At 47.5% G+C, this 13,873-nt stretch overlaps 1 protein-coding gene across 1 annotated transcript; it reads right to left on the bottom strand.

Annotated features, from left to right (window-relative positions):
• Positions 1 to 8,693: 8,693 nt before the first annotated feature.
• Positions 8,694 to 12,233, bottom strand: foxi2 (forkhead box I2). The gene is made up of 2 exons (XM_057058399.1): positions 11,267 to 12,233; positions 8,694 to 10,599 (listed from the first exon to the last, which is right to left on the bottom strand). The coding sequence occupies exons 1-2, from the start codon at positions 12,198 to 12,200 to the stop codon at positions 10,022 to 10,024; spliced, it is 1,512 nt and encodes a 503-aa protein (XP_056914379.1). The 5' UTR covers positions 12,201 to 12,233; the 3' UTR covers positions 8,694 to 10,021.
• Between the last annotated feature and the right edge of the window lie 1,640 nt (positions 12,234 to 13,873).

Here is a 13,873-nt window from a genome sequence, read left to right as displayed (position 1 = left end):
TGTTGCCATGGACACCGACTTCCAGCCTGAAAGATTCCTTCTCCCACTTTTTTCCGGCAGACCCCCCCCCCCCCCCCCCCCACAGGTGAGCCGAGGAGGACGGCTGGGTAATTTAAAGGTGAATTAGGATCTTTTATTCTGATGCTAGATTGTCAACACAGCCTGGAAACCCGCCCCTTCCCCCTTCTCGTCCATTCTGCCTTCGGTTCCTCTTTATTTGTTCTAATTCCAGGGACCAGCCGGGTCTTGCCTGGATTTGGAGAGTGCTTGGTTTCAAAGGGTAATTGACACCTTACCTGTAATTTCATGGTTTCACTCCACCTGCCTTTGATGTCTGGGTCTCAGTTGGGGCCAGGATGCAGAGGGGAGACGCACGTTCACCCTGTCGCAGCCGCCTCGGTGCTTTTCTCTGCAGGGACGGCGTCTCATGCACACCCAGTATCAAAGACTGGGACGGGGTCCTGCAGGCGGCTCACAGGCTTTTTTGTGGTGACAAGAAGACCAATAAGGACGCCAACGCCGACAAACAGACAATTCAGAGACTTGAAAAACCTCAAACAGCAAAAAGGTGCTTTTTTTGATTAACCTTAGCAACTATAATTAAGAACCTGCTGTTGCTGAAACACCCTATTTTGTGGCGTACCTCAAGGTCTAATACTGGGATCACTGGTTTCCTTCCACCAGGGCAAATTAATAAATAACCAAAGATGTTCCTTTAATCAGCATGACTCTGATTTCCAATATTTTCTCCTGAAAAGAGCAGCTTTTAACAATATAAGGTTTACTTTGGGCCGTGTGTTTTGCTTTAACTCACATTAACCCAAATTCTTTTTAATGAAATCATTTTTACAGCTAATTCATTTATTAAAAATGACACCATAGTTTGGACAAATGAGGAGGTGCAGAGTTTGTTTGTTAGGACCTCAAGCATCTGTGCTTTGGTTCACCCTTGTGGCCTGGAGGAACAGACAGGTCAGATTATTAAAGTGTTAACTTTATTAGAGGCAAATAATCCTAGAAATAAGGCTTTTTTATGTGTTTGGTGTGAAGATAATGAAGGAAATGGCTGCTAGCTTGAGCTGACAGACTACAGACGAGGAAGGTTATCTGCAGATCTAGATGAGCAGCAATGAGTGATGTGGGTGTGTGTGTGTGTGTGTGTGTGTGGGGGGGGGTGACAATGAAAATTGCATTTGTGCAACCATGAATCATTACAAACAACCCTTTAAAAGGCATCCCTCACTGTAATTACCTCCTGCTCGCTGCTCTATTACGGGGTACTTTATTACCTTCAATTACTCTGCTGGCAGAATCAGACCTCACACTGACTAACACGGCTTGGCAGGTGGATCCACCGGGCTGCTCCTCCGTTTGCGTGCAGGAATAGAGACACAAAGGAGGGCCGAGCTTTTAAAGGTGATTACGCAATCGGTGACAGTGACAGATCGGAGACGAGAGCAGCCCGGGCCCGAGGGGAACGCCACAGACGCAGACGCCGGGCCCAAGCGTGCAGCTTCAAAACTGCGCCTGCAGAGTGCAATGATTCAGTAACTTCTGGAGTCTGGACGGGATTTGATCCAATAATCATTCATCCTCTTCAGGCGACACTGAAAACAGCTCATCCTGGACCTGCTCTGCGTCTGTTGCTGTGCTTGGCTGTAACAATGGAGTCGGTGAAGCGTCGCGGCGAGCTGATCACAGAGCAGCGGATCAGTACAGTGGGAGGACGGGAGGGGTCGAGAGTACGAAGCCTTTCTGAGGAGAAGCAGAATGAATGAATGAACGAGGGAAAACATATTGGTCATCCCGAGTTCAGCCCCTCTCCCCCGCTGTGAGCCCCGACCGCGGGCGGCTTCACCGCCTCGCTGCTCAGGCTCCGCTGGGCTCCAATCCAGTTTTCTGTCCAAATTACCAGCTCTGCTTCACAGAAGAAGGCCAGCGGGGTGAGAAGATCTCACTCTCCAGCCCCCCACCCCCCTACCAACACCACCCTTGTCTGAACTCTTCCCTAGCCCAGCGTGCAGCTGACGGAGCGTCGCGAATGGCCCTGGACTGCACCTGCACCGGGGGCTCTCAGTACACCCCCCACCCCCACCAACACCACAGATACCCCCCCGGCTCCCCCTCAGTCCACACACACTCAACCCTGAGAACAGTTTCACTGTCTGACGGATAAATGTGTGCAAATGTGGCAGCAAATCCACAGACGTCCATCTCTGGTGCCACCTGTAGCTGATGCACCCAGCACCACCAGAACCAGCCTGGGGGGGCAGCGGTACACCTGTGAGAACTGGTACCAGTTTAAGGTCCTTGCTGGTGTGCTGGGGTATCATGGACAACGTTCGCACCCCGGAGCTGTGCTGTTTGTCCCGGTCCTGCCTCGGGTTGGGGGTTGTGTTTACCTCATAACAAAAAGCAACATGGTTTTGAAGCTCTGCCAGCATGCTGCTGGGTAAACTGTAAACAGTACACACACACACACACACACACACAACACACACACACACCAACACACACGTATGTTGTCAAGCAGCACACGACTGTCTGAACTAGCAGGCTTCAATGATGATAAAGTGAAAATCAGGTCTGAAGGAGTGCGATCTGCTTCATGGAAAACATAAAACTTGGTGGGATTGTTAACAACATTATTCCAACTCTCCTGAAGGGATTTCATTTTAATGAGTTGGAACAGTCCAGAATGTATTGGTACGTTCCATTAAATAGACAGTTGGTCCTTGAAAGGTTTGGAATTTTGTGTGTTTTGCTGGGTTGCTTCAGACAGCTGTGCTCTGCTTCACTGCAATTCCATGAAGAATCCGTGGCCCCCGTCACGACCGGCAACCTGGTCGCCCGTGACCGCAGTGCAGACGCTGGCGGTGGTGAACCCGGAGGAAGCGGTCGACCTCCAACACACACTCAAGAAGCCGTCACCATCATCTTAAAGACTAGCAGAAATGGTCACTACTGTTGTTGCTTCCCCTTCTATTCTTTTTTTCTAAACACACACACACACACGCACGCACGCACGCACGCACGCACGCACGCACGCACGCACGCACGCACGCACGCACACACACACACACACACACACACACACACACACACACACACACCTCTTCCCATCTTTGCCATGGAAGCTGATTCCGCCCTCTGGATGAACCTTTCCTCAGCACAGAAGGGGCTGGATTAGAGGAAGCAGACACATGTGTGTGTGTGTGTGTGTGTGTGTGTGTGTGTGTGTGTGTGTGTGTGTGTGTGTACGTGTGCCCTTTAATTTTTAGGATCTTTTTAAATGAACACATCTCCTTGTTGTTATTGGCACTTCTAAAATATGGACCTATTTTTGGTTCTAATGAAGCCCTTGAAATGTGCTTTAATATTTCATATTTAAACCTTGTTTAAATCAGTGTATGTTGAAATATAACCTGTCTTGTAACCCGTCACTTTCTTAATAAGATACGGGGGCTTCCCCCCCTGGACTTCCGACCCATCATGCATCTGTTCACGGCTCTTATCAGCCTGCTCCTGTTGCCCCTGCAGCACTAAACTTTGATATCCTGAACAGAAAACCTACAAAAATATCAGCAGTTTAGTTTTCAACCATGTCATTAAGTAATTAAGCAGAGTTCCTGTCAGAGAACTTCCTCTGATGTGATTTACGAGTCTGTGATTGGTCCCGAACCCTCCCGACCTCCTGACCCCACCATTGTCTCAAATGAGAGATTGACACCTGGTGATGAATGTGAAGTGTGTACATCCCAAACATATAATAAATCTCCATCTCTGCCAAGTCTGTGTGTAAGAATTAGCTCCTCAGACGGGCTGTAGTGCCAAGGCCACCGCTAACCCCTTCATTTTTGGCCTGTAGGTGTTGTGACTTGTTGAGGAGATGTTACCTGGTCTAAGAAGGTTCCCTTCTTGTTCTGATCAAAGATGAACATGAGAGGAAACCACCAAAGGCTCTGCTTTACTAAGACAACTAAAGGGTTGAGCTAAAGGGAAAAAATCTGATTGTTATTGTCAGTACCAATGACTCGTGACTAAATGTGATGCATAGCGTGGAAAAAGAGGCATTTCTCTTGGAACACCCACCTTCTTCGATGTCAGACAATAGCTAATTACACAGATGATTGCCACCCTTTCTAGTTTTGATAATAGTAATATAAATTTCAGAATCGTCTGCATAACGGGGTAGCAAGTCCAACCAAACCAACGCACAGCCAGAAAATTGAGAAATTTGGGGAACACCTCCACACCGTCAAGTAAGTCAATGAATCCTTTTACAAAAACAGTCAGTTGTCATGGAAACTTCTGCTGCTGTTTCAGTTGACGGGCCTTGAACGTCGGACGATCTTTCAGGAGTTTGAAACATGGCAGGAAGTCATATTTTTGCCAAAGCAGGGCGTCTCTGCCAAAGGTGCTACAGTTTGTTTTGTTGTTTGGTAGGGGGCACTAAGAATGGGTTCACCTTTTCTTGTTCTCCTCTTCTCTCAACCCCCACCGCCTCAGAATGTGGGCGTCCAGGGCTCCAAAGTCAGGCTAAAACAATAGCTAGACTGTGCTGTCCTGAGTCCCAGCTCCACACAATGACCACGTCCATGTAGATTAGCGTTGGGTGGCGACAGAACCCAGACCAGCTGGGGCTAATAGCTTATTACACAGTGTAAAATGACAGTGTGATCTGGAGAGGTGCCAGAGAACGGGTCCAATTAAAAGAGAATAGGGGAAGAGTGTGTGTGTGTGTGTGTGTGTGTGTGTGCACCCGCAGGATGGGGAGGTGAGGACGAGGGCACCAACACGCATTCCTCTGAGCTTCGGTCTAATTCGCCCATGACGGGTTCCCTGGGGACTGACACCCTCCTCTGCTGAAAATATTTGACTATCCTCCTGCTCTGTTGTTCCCAAACACGTCTGAAACAAACCCCAAACACACTCGCAGGCTACGTTACCACCACACAGCCACGGGTAAACGATGCTGTTTACTTGTTGATACAGTTGGGGAAGTGAGACACAGAGAGCATGAACAGTTTGGACCTCATCATAATTCATGAAGCAACTTGGATGAGACCAAGATGGATGGAGAGACGCCTGAGCCACCACAGCTCAGAAGAATGTTTGTTTAGAAGCTTAATCACCTGATGGAGCTTGAAGTTTAAAGATGTTTTATTAGAACAGAAAATCCATAAAAGCCAGAGACCACTGGGTCACATCCCAGACCCTTTGCCCACACTGCCGAGTCCTGGTTCTTCCAGACTCCCCCATTTCAGAGTGATGAGGCCACTGTGCTCTGGAGACGGTTCTTTTGACCCTGAGTCTGCAGGAGGAGCCCAAACAAGGTGTAAGGACCAAGTTGAGCTCATAATAATGTAGTAATTTTAGTGGGTCTGCTGGAAGTTCTAAAGCGCCAAGAGACGTTCGTGTTCAGTCATGTGATCATTATAAATCTTAGTGTAGCAGCCTTTAGCCTTGCCGCCCGACTGTTGTTTTTTTTTTTTTTTAGGTGTGTGAATGTGTTAATTATATTAGACACACACACACACACGCACACACACATGCACACACACACACACACACACACACACACACACACACACACACAGAGGAATGTGCCAGACCACAGTCTTCATTTGAAGTTACCCAACGTGGGTGTGTCATAAATAATAGCTAGTGATGAACCATTAAAGGTGGAGTTTGACATTTAGAAAAAACACTTTTTGTCATGTTTGTTAAAACCGTCACGATGAGCTGTCAGTAGGACCTAAGATAAATGATCGGTGAAAAAAACAGCCTCTCTTTTGAAACCGCAAAAAAGTCAACCAATCAGAGACGGAAGGTGCGACTGACGAGGTGTCAATCATTTCAGCTCATAGTGGGCACGCGTAGCCTCACTGGTAAATGAGAAACAACAAGTTAGCTAACTGGTTGCTGCTATGATAGATGGCCACCGTATATCTGGAAGGAAGGTGGCGGTGTTTGAGAATCGCGCTTGTGCACGTGAGGAGCGTGGCTTTGGTCAGAGACCCAGGGCATTATCGAAATGAGGCTACGTTCAAATCTTGCTAGCAGCAGTTGTAACACTGCAAACCTCACCTTTATTGTTGTTCCCCAACAGAGCCAGACACTTCTGCAGGTACATCACCTGCCTGCTAACCTCATTTTAGCTTGTTCTTAGAAAATTCATACATTACAGAAGCCTCAATGACTCTAAAATAACCTGAAAAACTCTTCTTTGGTGCTTCCTCCAAGCCTCACTAGGACTTCACCAGCCTTCAGCCGAGTGATCAGCGAGGACGTAACACTTCCCTATTAGCGGTTAAGGCGGACTAAAACCGTTGTAACAAAGTGTTAGAAGGATTTTTTCCTCAATGGGACGAGGGGTCTGTCACTTCAATGTTTAAGCTCCAGGAGGAGCAACAACAGAAGGGGTTAATGTAATCCATTTCATTGGCGGGGGACTCTAATAACTGCTCTCTCCCTGCGTCTCCATTGGCCCGCGGAGTTTCCATTGTGTTGGCCGGTGCAGGTGTGGGACATGCTTTGTTGATCATAATCCCCTCGGTAAGGGGAGAGGCTTTGAGTGTGTTTGACGTACCCCACCGGCAGGCCCTTTGCTCCTCGGCCGCCGGGCAGCCACCGTCTCCAGCCTCCGCTCATGAGATCCGACAGGCGGAAAAATAATGAACAACACCTCAACCCGGAGCTGACCTGGCTCCAATTCACCAGCTCCACACGAGGGGTAAACGAACCACTTAATTGAGCCTTCCAGGATCAAATCGTACTCAGGACCCCCTGAGATGCCCCGCAATTACACCCCCACCAACTCAAACTTTCTCCCGGACACAACCCATCAAGATGTTTTCCTGCACCCCCCCTTCCGCCTTTACGGTTTTGCTGTTTCTTTTGCTGGTAAACTTGACTTTCTTCTTCTGAACTTACTTAAGAAGTCCAGAACTGGGACGGGTCCACGCAGCAGCATTAAGGTGTAAAACACGAGTTGCTTTTATTGATATTTAAGGCTGTTATATGACTCAACTTCCTGGGAGCAGTAACGTCAGTGTGAAAACAACCATCTTGGGCTGAATTCTCGGTTCCACAGATGAGAACAAGATGCTTTCAGCTCAACATCATTTGTTCAAATTAAAAAATAAACTTGAGTCTTGAAAATATTGATCATACTAATGGTATCTTGTCTTTTCACTCCTTTTGGAAGTGTACAAAAGCCACATTTTGTAAAAACACAGCGATGTAAATGGTTGTTTCCATTCCTCTCACTGATGCAATGCTGTCACAGTGGTTGCTAGTGCTAATCATGATTGATTGATTGATTGATTGATTGATTGATTGATTGATTGATTGATTGATTGATTGATTGATTGGGCGCCCATGGCATGGTTGTCTAAACATGATTTAATCTCTCTATGCAGTAGCAGGTAAACTGAATTTGACCCAGTGACACTCTGGCACCTTATTTTATATCTGATTTTTGTCCCATTACCATGACTAGTACCGTTACCATTACATTACCGTTACTATGACTAGTACCATTACCATTATGTTACTGTTACCATGACTAGTACGGTTACCATTACCATTATATTACCATGACTAGTTCTGTTACATGACCTTTTTCTGGGCTTGGGGGAGGCTCCTTTGCTGAGGTTGTCCTAGGACACGGATCCTACAGCCAACAGTCGGCCATCATGATACCACCCGGCGCTCAACCTGCTTCCCAGCCCGGCCAACAATGGCGCCTTTCAAATGTCACCCGGCTGAGCCGTGAGGACGCCAAATGAGGACGGGGTGCCTGATGTTCCAGGGACAAAAGAAGGTGGTCAAACAGAGCCCGGGTCAGTGGATCTCCGCTAATTGAGAAGCTCACTCTTGGCAGCGGGGATCCTGATTGGACGGACAACCTCGGCATGGACTGCTAGAGTGGAAAACCTTTGGCCAGAACTGAGATTGACCTCTAGAGTTAGACGTGGGTCATGGGCAGCGGCACGGAGACAGACAGGAAACGGTCTCCGTAAGTCATGTAAAAATAGCTCTGTCACACTTTTCACCAGCTTTATTGGTTAGAATGAAGAACGTGATGATCTGATGGACACAAAGAGTAAAAGTGACTAATAGTTGTGAAACAGTCAGATGTGATGAGCCCGTTTGTCTTTATACTGGCACCGAAGTGGGACAGATCTGGGGACGGGGTCTCTCCGTGTGTCAGCTCGCAGCAGGAACAAAGACGTCTCCTCTCAATTTGGGCCAAACGAGAGGAGACAAAAGAGGTTCTTAAAACTGGTGGGTCTGCGGAGGATCTCCTCACCTCTGAAGGTCTGAGGACAATCCATCTTTTGTTTCCTCACAATCGAGACGTCTGTCAGGACGAGGTGTCTGTGCAGGCCCCTTGGCTCCCCGCCAAACTTTCTCCTCGTTTTGTTTTAAGCAATTCGCCCGTGGAGACGTGAACCCAGAACGCGCCGGTGCATCCTTTTATCTGTGTTGCTGTTTAATGTGAAAACATTTGTTTGAATGTGTTTTTTGTGTTTTTTTTATTGTAATCTGCATTATTTCAACATCTCCATAGAATTATCCTCCATATTTTCCCTTTAAGTTTGTTTTGAGCAGCAGGTTCCTCTCAGATCCAGCAGGAAGCTGAGAGCCACAGTTGGATGTGAGCAATAAAAAGTCTGGCAGACAAATTTAAACTGTTCAATCCAAAGTTTTTAAATAAAGACATTTAAAAAAACAGCAGGTCTTTGTTATTTACAGATTAAAGAGGCAGCATTGAGGCGACAGGGAAGGAAACAGGAACAAATTCATGCACATGAAGAGGCAATGAGCAGATATTGGTTCATAGGTAAAGATGATTAAAGGCAGATGTTGTTCCGTGATGTTCTCACCGATCCTGAGAGAAACTGGGATTCTCTGTCCTGCAGGAGGACGTCTGGGTCGCAGCGAGACGTCCCTGCCGGGTTTTGGAAGCTAATCTCATTTAGTTTAGAGTAGAAAACAAAGCCTAGTAGCATAAATAGCATAAATAGTCCCAAACTATCTTCATCATTTACAAAATTACAACTTCAGAGTCCACAGGTATTTACATGAGCTGTGATTTCAGCCAGCGTGGAGGCGGAACCGAGGAGAAGAAGACGCACACGTGTTATGGAGGGTTACTGCATCGGTAAACTGTGGAGGGGCGGGTGGCATCATCATCGTCATCATTGTTGTCTTCATCATCATCATTGTTGTCTTCATCATCATCATCATCGTTGTCATCAGCAGCAGCATCATAACACAGGATTCTTTAGGTAATAGTGGACATTGATTGGATTTAAAATCAACTACTTAAACTGAGGGATCATGGATGGATGGATGGATGGATGAGTGGATGGATGGATGGATGAGTGGATGGATGGATGGATGGATGGATGATACATGGATGATACATGGATGGATGGATGAGTGGATGGATGGATGGATGGATGAGTGGATGGATGGATGGATGAGTGGATGATGGATGAGTGGATGGATGGATGGATGGATGATAGATGGATGGATACATGGATGGATGGATGAGTGGATGGATGGATGGATGATGGATGGATGATGGATGGATGATGGATGGATGATGGATGGATGGATGGATGATGGATGGATGATGGATAGATGATGGATGGATGATGGATGGATGGATGATCGGTAGCCAGCACTAATGGGGCTGAAATTTCAGACGCAAACATTGAGAAGCGGCAGAGAAAAGGGCCGTTAAAGGTGTTCAGCTGTGGTGGATTTAACTTGTGGGTGGATTTAATAATAAAAACAAAGAGTCGATATGTGAAAAAGGTTAAAATAAGCAAAAAAAAGAGATAAGTGCTGATTTTCTGACAGTAAAGCTGGTGCTCGAATCAGATTTAGCTAATACACTTGTGCTAATGCTAACGGCAGCGTTCAGGGTGCAGAGGAGCAACTACCCAGCATGCACTCTGCCCTCTCTGCTGGCAAACACAGGTGAGCAGTCCGGCGGCGTGGGTCAGAGCTCGGACCCCTCCCGGGGGTAAATCAGGCTGTTGACGCTGAAGCTGTTGTAGAAGTGGCTGTTGAACTGTCCGCTCTGCCCGCCGCCAAACGTGTTGTAGTAAACTCCACGGTTGAAATGCAGGCCCTCGCCGTGCTCCGACGGGCCCGTGTCCTGCCCGCCGTGGTTCAGGTGGTACGGGCTCAGGGCCGTAATGTTCCTGTTGGACAGCTCGTTCACCAGTCCCAGGGAGCCCTGCCTGCCGGGGGCCCCGGAGCCGAGCGTGGACATGCTGCTGTAAAAGTTGTTGAAGCACGGAGACGAGGACAGTCCCGCCGGCGAGGACGCCGTCGAGCTCTTGTGGTTCTCGTTCACGGCCTCCATCTCAGGCGAGGACGGCCCCAGCAGCTGGGGGCTGTCGGAGGGCTTCAGCGGCGCCGCCGGCCGCCCGTCCTCCATCTTAGTGGCCCCCGCCCCCACGGCTGCTCCCGCTGCTCCACTCTGATCCGACCGTCTTTTCCTTTTCCTGCGGAAATTCCCGTTATCGAACATCTTCTCACAGTTCGGGTCCAAAGTCCAATAATTTCCTTTTCCTGAAAAAGGCAGAAGACGTGTTAGGAGTTTATTTTAACATCTAATTATTAATTCAGTGGATCAAACTTTTACCCCTTAAATGAAATTTCAGCTATAACAACTGTTATAACATAGAAACTATTATATGTCGTAATAGTAAAGCTATTATTACATATTATTTACAATGATAAAACATCAGCAATTAAAAAAACAATGAAAATAATATTTATTCTAGTTAGAATAATTCAGACTCTAATAAGAGAGAAAATGAAACATTGGAAAAATAAAATTCAAGTTAAATCAAATTTTAAAATAAGATGAAGCTTCACTTCTGAGCACTGCTATTATTATTATATTATTTCAACTTTATATAGTTGAATTTAATTGCTTACAGTTACTTTTTAAGTATTTTTCCCACCATTATTTTAAGTTTTAAATTAAGTTTGTAATAAACGTTTTAAACACGTATTATTATTGTGAGTTTTGTTATTGTTGTTATTATTATTATTATTATTGTTATTATACTTGTTGATTTTTAATATTTTGGGCAAACATGACATTTAATTTGATCAAAAAATCTGAAATTTGATCAATTAGAATCGCGAACACCACAATTAAATGGAATAAACGTATTTAAATGCCCCTTAATAATCTATTTCATTCCCGTATTCCCGGTATTCCCGGTACCTGGGTCGTCCTCGTCCCTCGGAACCTTCTTGAAGCAGTCGTTCAGAGACAAGTTGTGCCGGATCGAGTTCTGCCAGCCGGCTTTGCTCTTCTTGTAAAAGGGGAAATTATCGGCGACGTATTGATAGATCTGGCTGAGCGTCAGCTTCTTCTCGTGCGCGTTCTGGATGGCCATGGCGATCAGGGCCGAGTAGGAGTAGGGCGGCCGCACCAGCTTCAGCAGCTCCTCCTGGCTGGCGATGGACAACCAGCCCAGGTCGGGCCCGCCGAAGCCAGGTGAGTTGGCCAGGAACTGCCTCTGCGAGCCGTAGGAGGGCGGGATGAACGACGTCGGGCTGTTTCCGTGCAGGTAGGGCGCGGAGGAGTTGACGCCCGGGCCGTTCAGCCACAGGTAGGGGTTCGGGGAGGAGGCGTAGTCCCCGAGGCCGTAGCCGGCGGGTCTCTGCGCGCCCGGCAGGCTCTGCTGGTGGTACATGCTGCTGAAGTTGTCGCAGTAGACGGCGGCCATATCCGGGGCCTCCTGGGCACCTTTAGGGGGGAGAGAGCCGACGGTCGGGGAGGTGTGCTGGTGGTGCTGGTGGTGCTGGTGATGGGGCTGCTGAGGGTCGATGGAATTCATCACTCCCCGCGGGAAATCCCAGGAAATGCTGCAGCGGTTCAGGTGGCCTCGGCCGGCGGTGCGCGGGCGGCAGCAAGTGTCAGACAGGACGGAGGAGTTTTCCAAGTTTAAAGTCCTGACAGCAGCCGCAGGAAGGCAGCAGATGAAGCCCAGCAGCCAATAAACACACACCGGGGAGCGGAGGAGGTGTGGTCGCTCCTCGCTCCGCGGAGAAGTTCCCAAAAAAGTTCTGAGCAGCAGCAGCAGCAGGTTCCTGAGCTTTGAAAACTTTGGGAGAACAAATCCGATTAAAATAAACTGCTGAATATTAAACATTCGTTTCCTCCATTCAAGCCGAAACCTTCGGGATGAAGATAGAAAGAGTGCACGTACGCACGCACGTGCACAGACAAGATGAGTGTATTTATATTCAAGGATTTGCATAATCTCATGGTCAGATGTGGAAACCACAGTTAGTTGCTGGTAGGGAAATTGGGGGTTCTTCATCCTCAACATCATCATCCTCATCCTCAACATCATCATCATCCTCACCACCATCATCATCATCATCCTCAACATCATCATCATCACCACCATCATCATCATCCTCATCATCATCACCATCATCCTCAACATCATCATCATCCTCACCACCATCATCATCCTCATCCTCAACATCATCATCATCACCACCATCATCATCATCATCATCATCCTCATCATGATTCAGGTGTTCCAGGACCTGCTGAGGAGGGGGTGACGTGAGAGACAGCGGCCATCTTGGATTGGTGGAGAATCATGTGACGCAGGCGCGTCTCTTCCGCCCACCAGGTCCAGATGTTCTGCAGGAGGTCCAGTTTGGTTTCTGGTTTCTTCAGCTTCTTGATTCTGTTTTTGTGAATTGTACGACAGAGTCCAGATCTTCAGGTGTGGAGGCTACAGACTGAAACAACTCCCAGTTTAAAAGAGAGTGGGCAGCAGGAGAAGAGCCCTGAACCCAGAACCTTCAGACTCTTCTATCAGTACAAACCCAATAATCCCGGATTGTTGCCACCATGTTTCACCATGTTTCTGCAGTTGTTGAGGACAAACCAACAAATGGGAACTTTAATGTTCATTTTCCTGGTTTGCTTCAGTCCACCAGTGAACAGATGTGGATGAAGAACACCTCCAACAGGTTCTCCAACACCCTTGGGGGGGTCGTTAACCTGTTTCTACCACTAGAGGTCTCCAAATCTCCCACACTGGACCTTCGTGGGAGCTCCAGGATGGGCAGATGTTCTCAGTTCCTCGTGGCCTCCTCAGCTCTGCTGTCACCACATGTCAATAAGGTCTCCTCACATCCCGAGGTGGTCCCGTCTGAAAATTACCAGACAAGCTCATATTTTTATACGTTTTTAGGCCACAAATAAGACACTAGTGTCTCAGAAGAGCTGAAGGGCGGTTTTGTGGCTAATTACAGCGTCTGGAGAAAACACAGGAATTTAATTGCTTTTAATCTTTTCATCAAGATGTTGCTCAACTTTCCACAAAGCTCCACGTGCTGCTTAATGAAGGTGACAGGAGAGTTTGGTGTGGTGCAGGAATCGGAAAAAACTCAATTATATCGCGGAGGATTAATGAACAATGAATGTTTGTCTGCGGTGTCTGAAGCAGGAATCAAAGAGGGAGCTGATGGAGTGTGGACATGTAAACATCTTCACGGTTACCGCTGCAATTATTTGGACAATCAGAAGGTTTTTTTTATCCTTTGGTCTTCATGATACTGAAGAGAAAATCTGTTCTCTCCATTTTTCCTGCTTTTCGAAGGCAGCTGTCCACACCGACTGTGGATCTGTCGGCTCGATGAAGACGAACATTCTTCTGGACCCTTCAGCTCATCGACCTGATGAAAAACAAGCCCTCCCCACACTCGTCGTCCTCCAGGTCTTCCCCGGATCTTCAGCTCTCCTGGACCTCCTGCAGACGATCATCTCAGATCTCTCTTCAGGCCATCGAACCTTTGACCT

This window comes from Takifugu flavidus, chromosome 16, assembly GCF_003711565.1.
Source record: "Takifugu flavidus isolate HTHZ2018 chromosome 16, ASM371156v2, whole genome shotgun sequence".
Taxonomy (NCBI): Eukaryota; Metazoa; Chordata; class Actinopteri; order Tetraodontiformes; family Tetraodontidae; genus Takifugu; species Takifugu flavidus.
This window is presented reverse-complemented; position numbering and strand designations above follow the sequence as displayed.

Coding starts and splice junctions, on each gene's coding strand:
- foxi2 (XM_057058399.1), bottom strand. CDS start 12,200: ATGTTTAATATTCAGCAGTTTATTTTAATCGGATTTGTTCTCCCAAAG. Junction 10,600..11,266: donor GAGGGACGAGGACGACCCAG/GTACCGGGAATA, acceptor TGCCTTTTTCAG/GAAAAGGAAATTATTGGACT.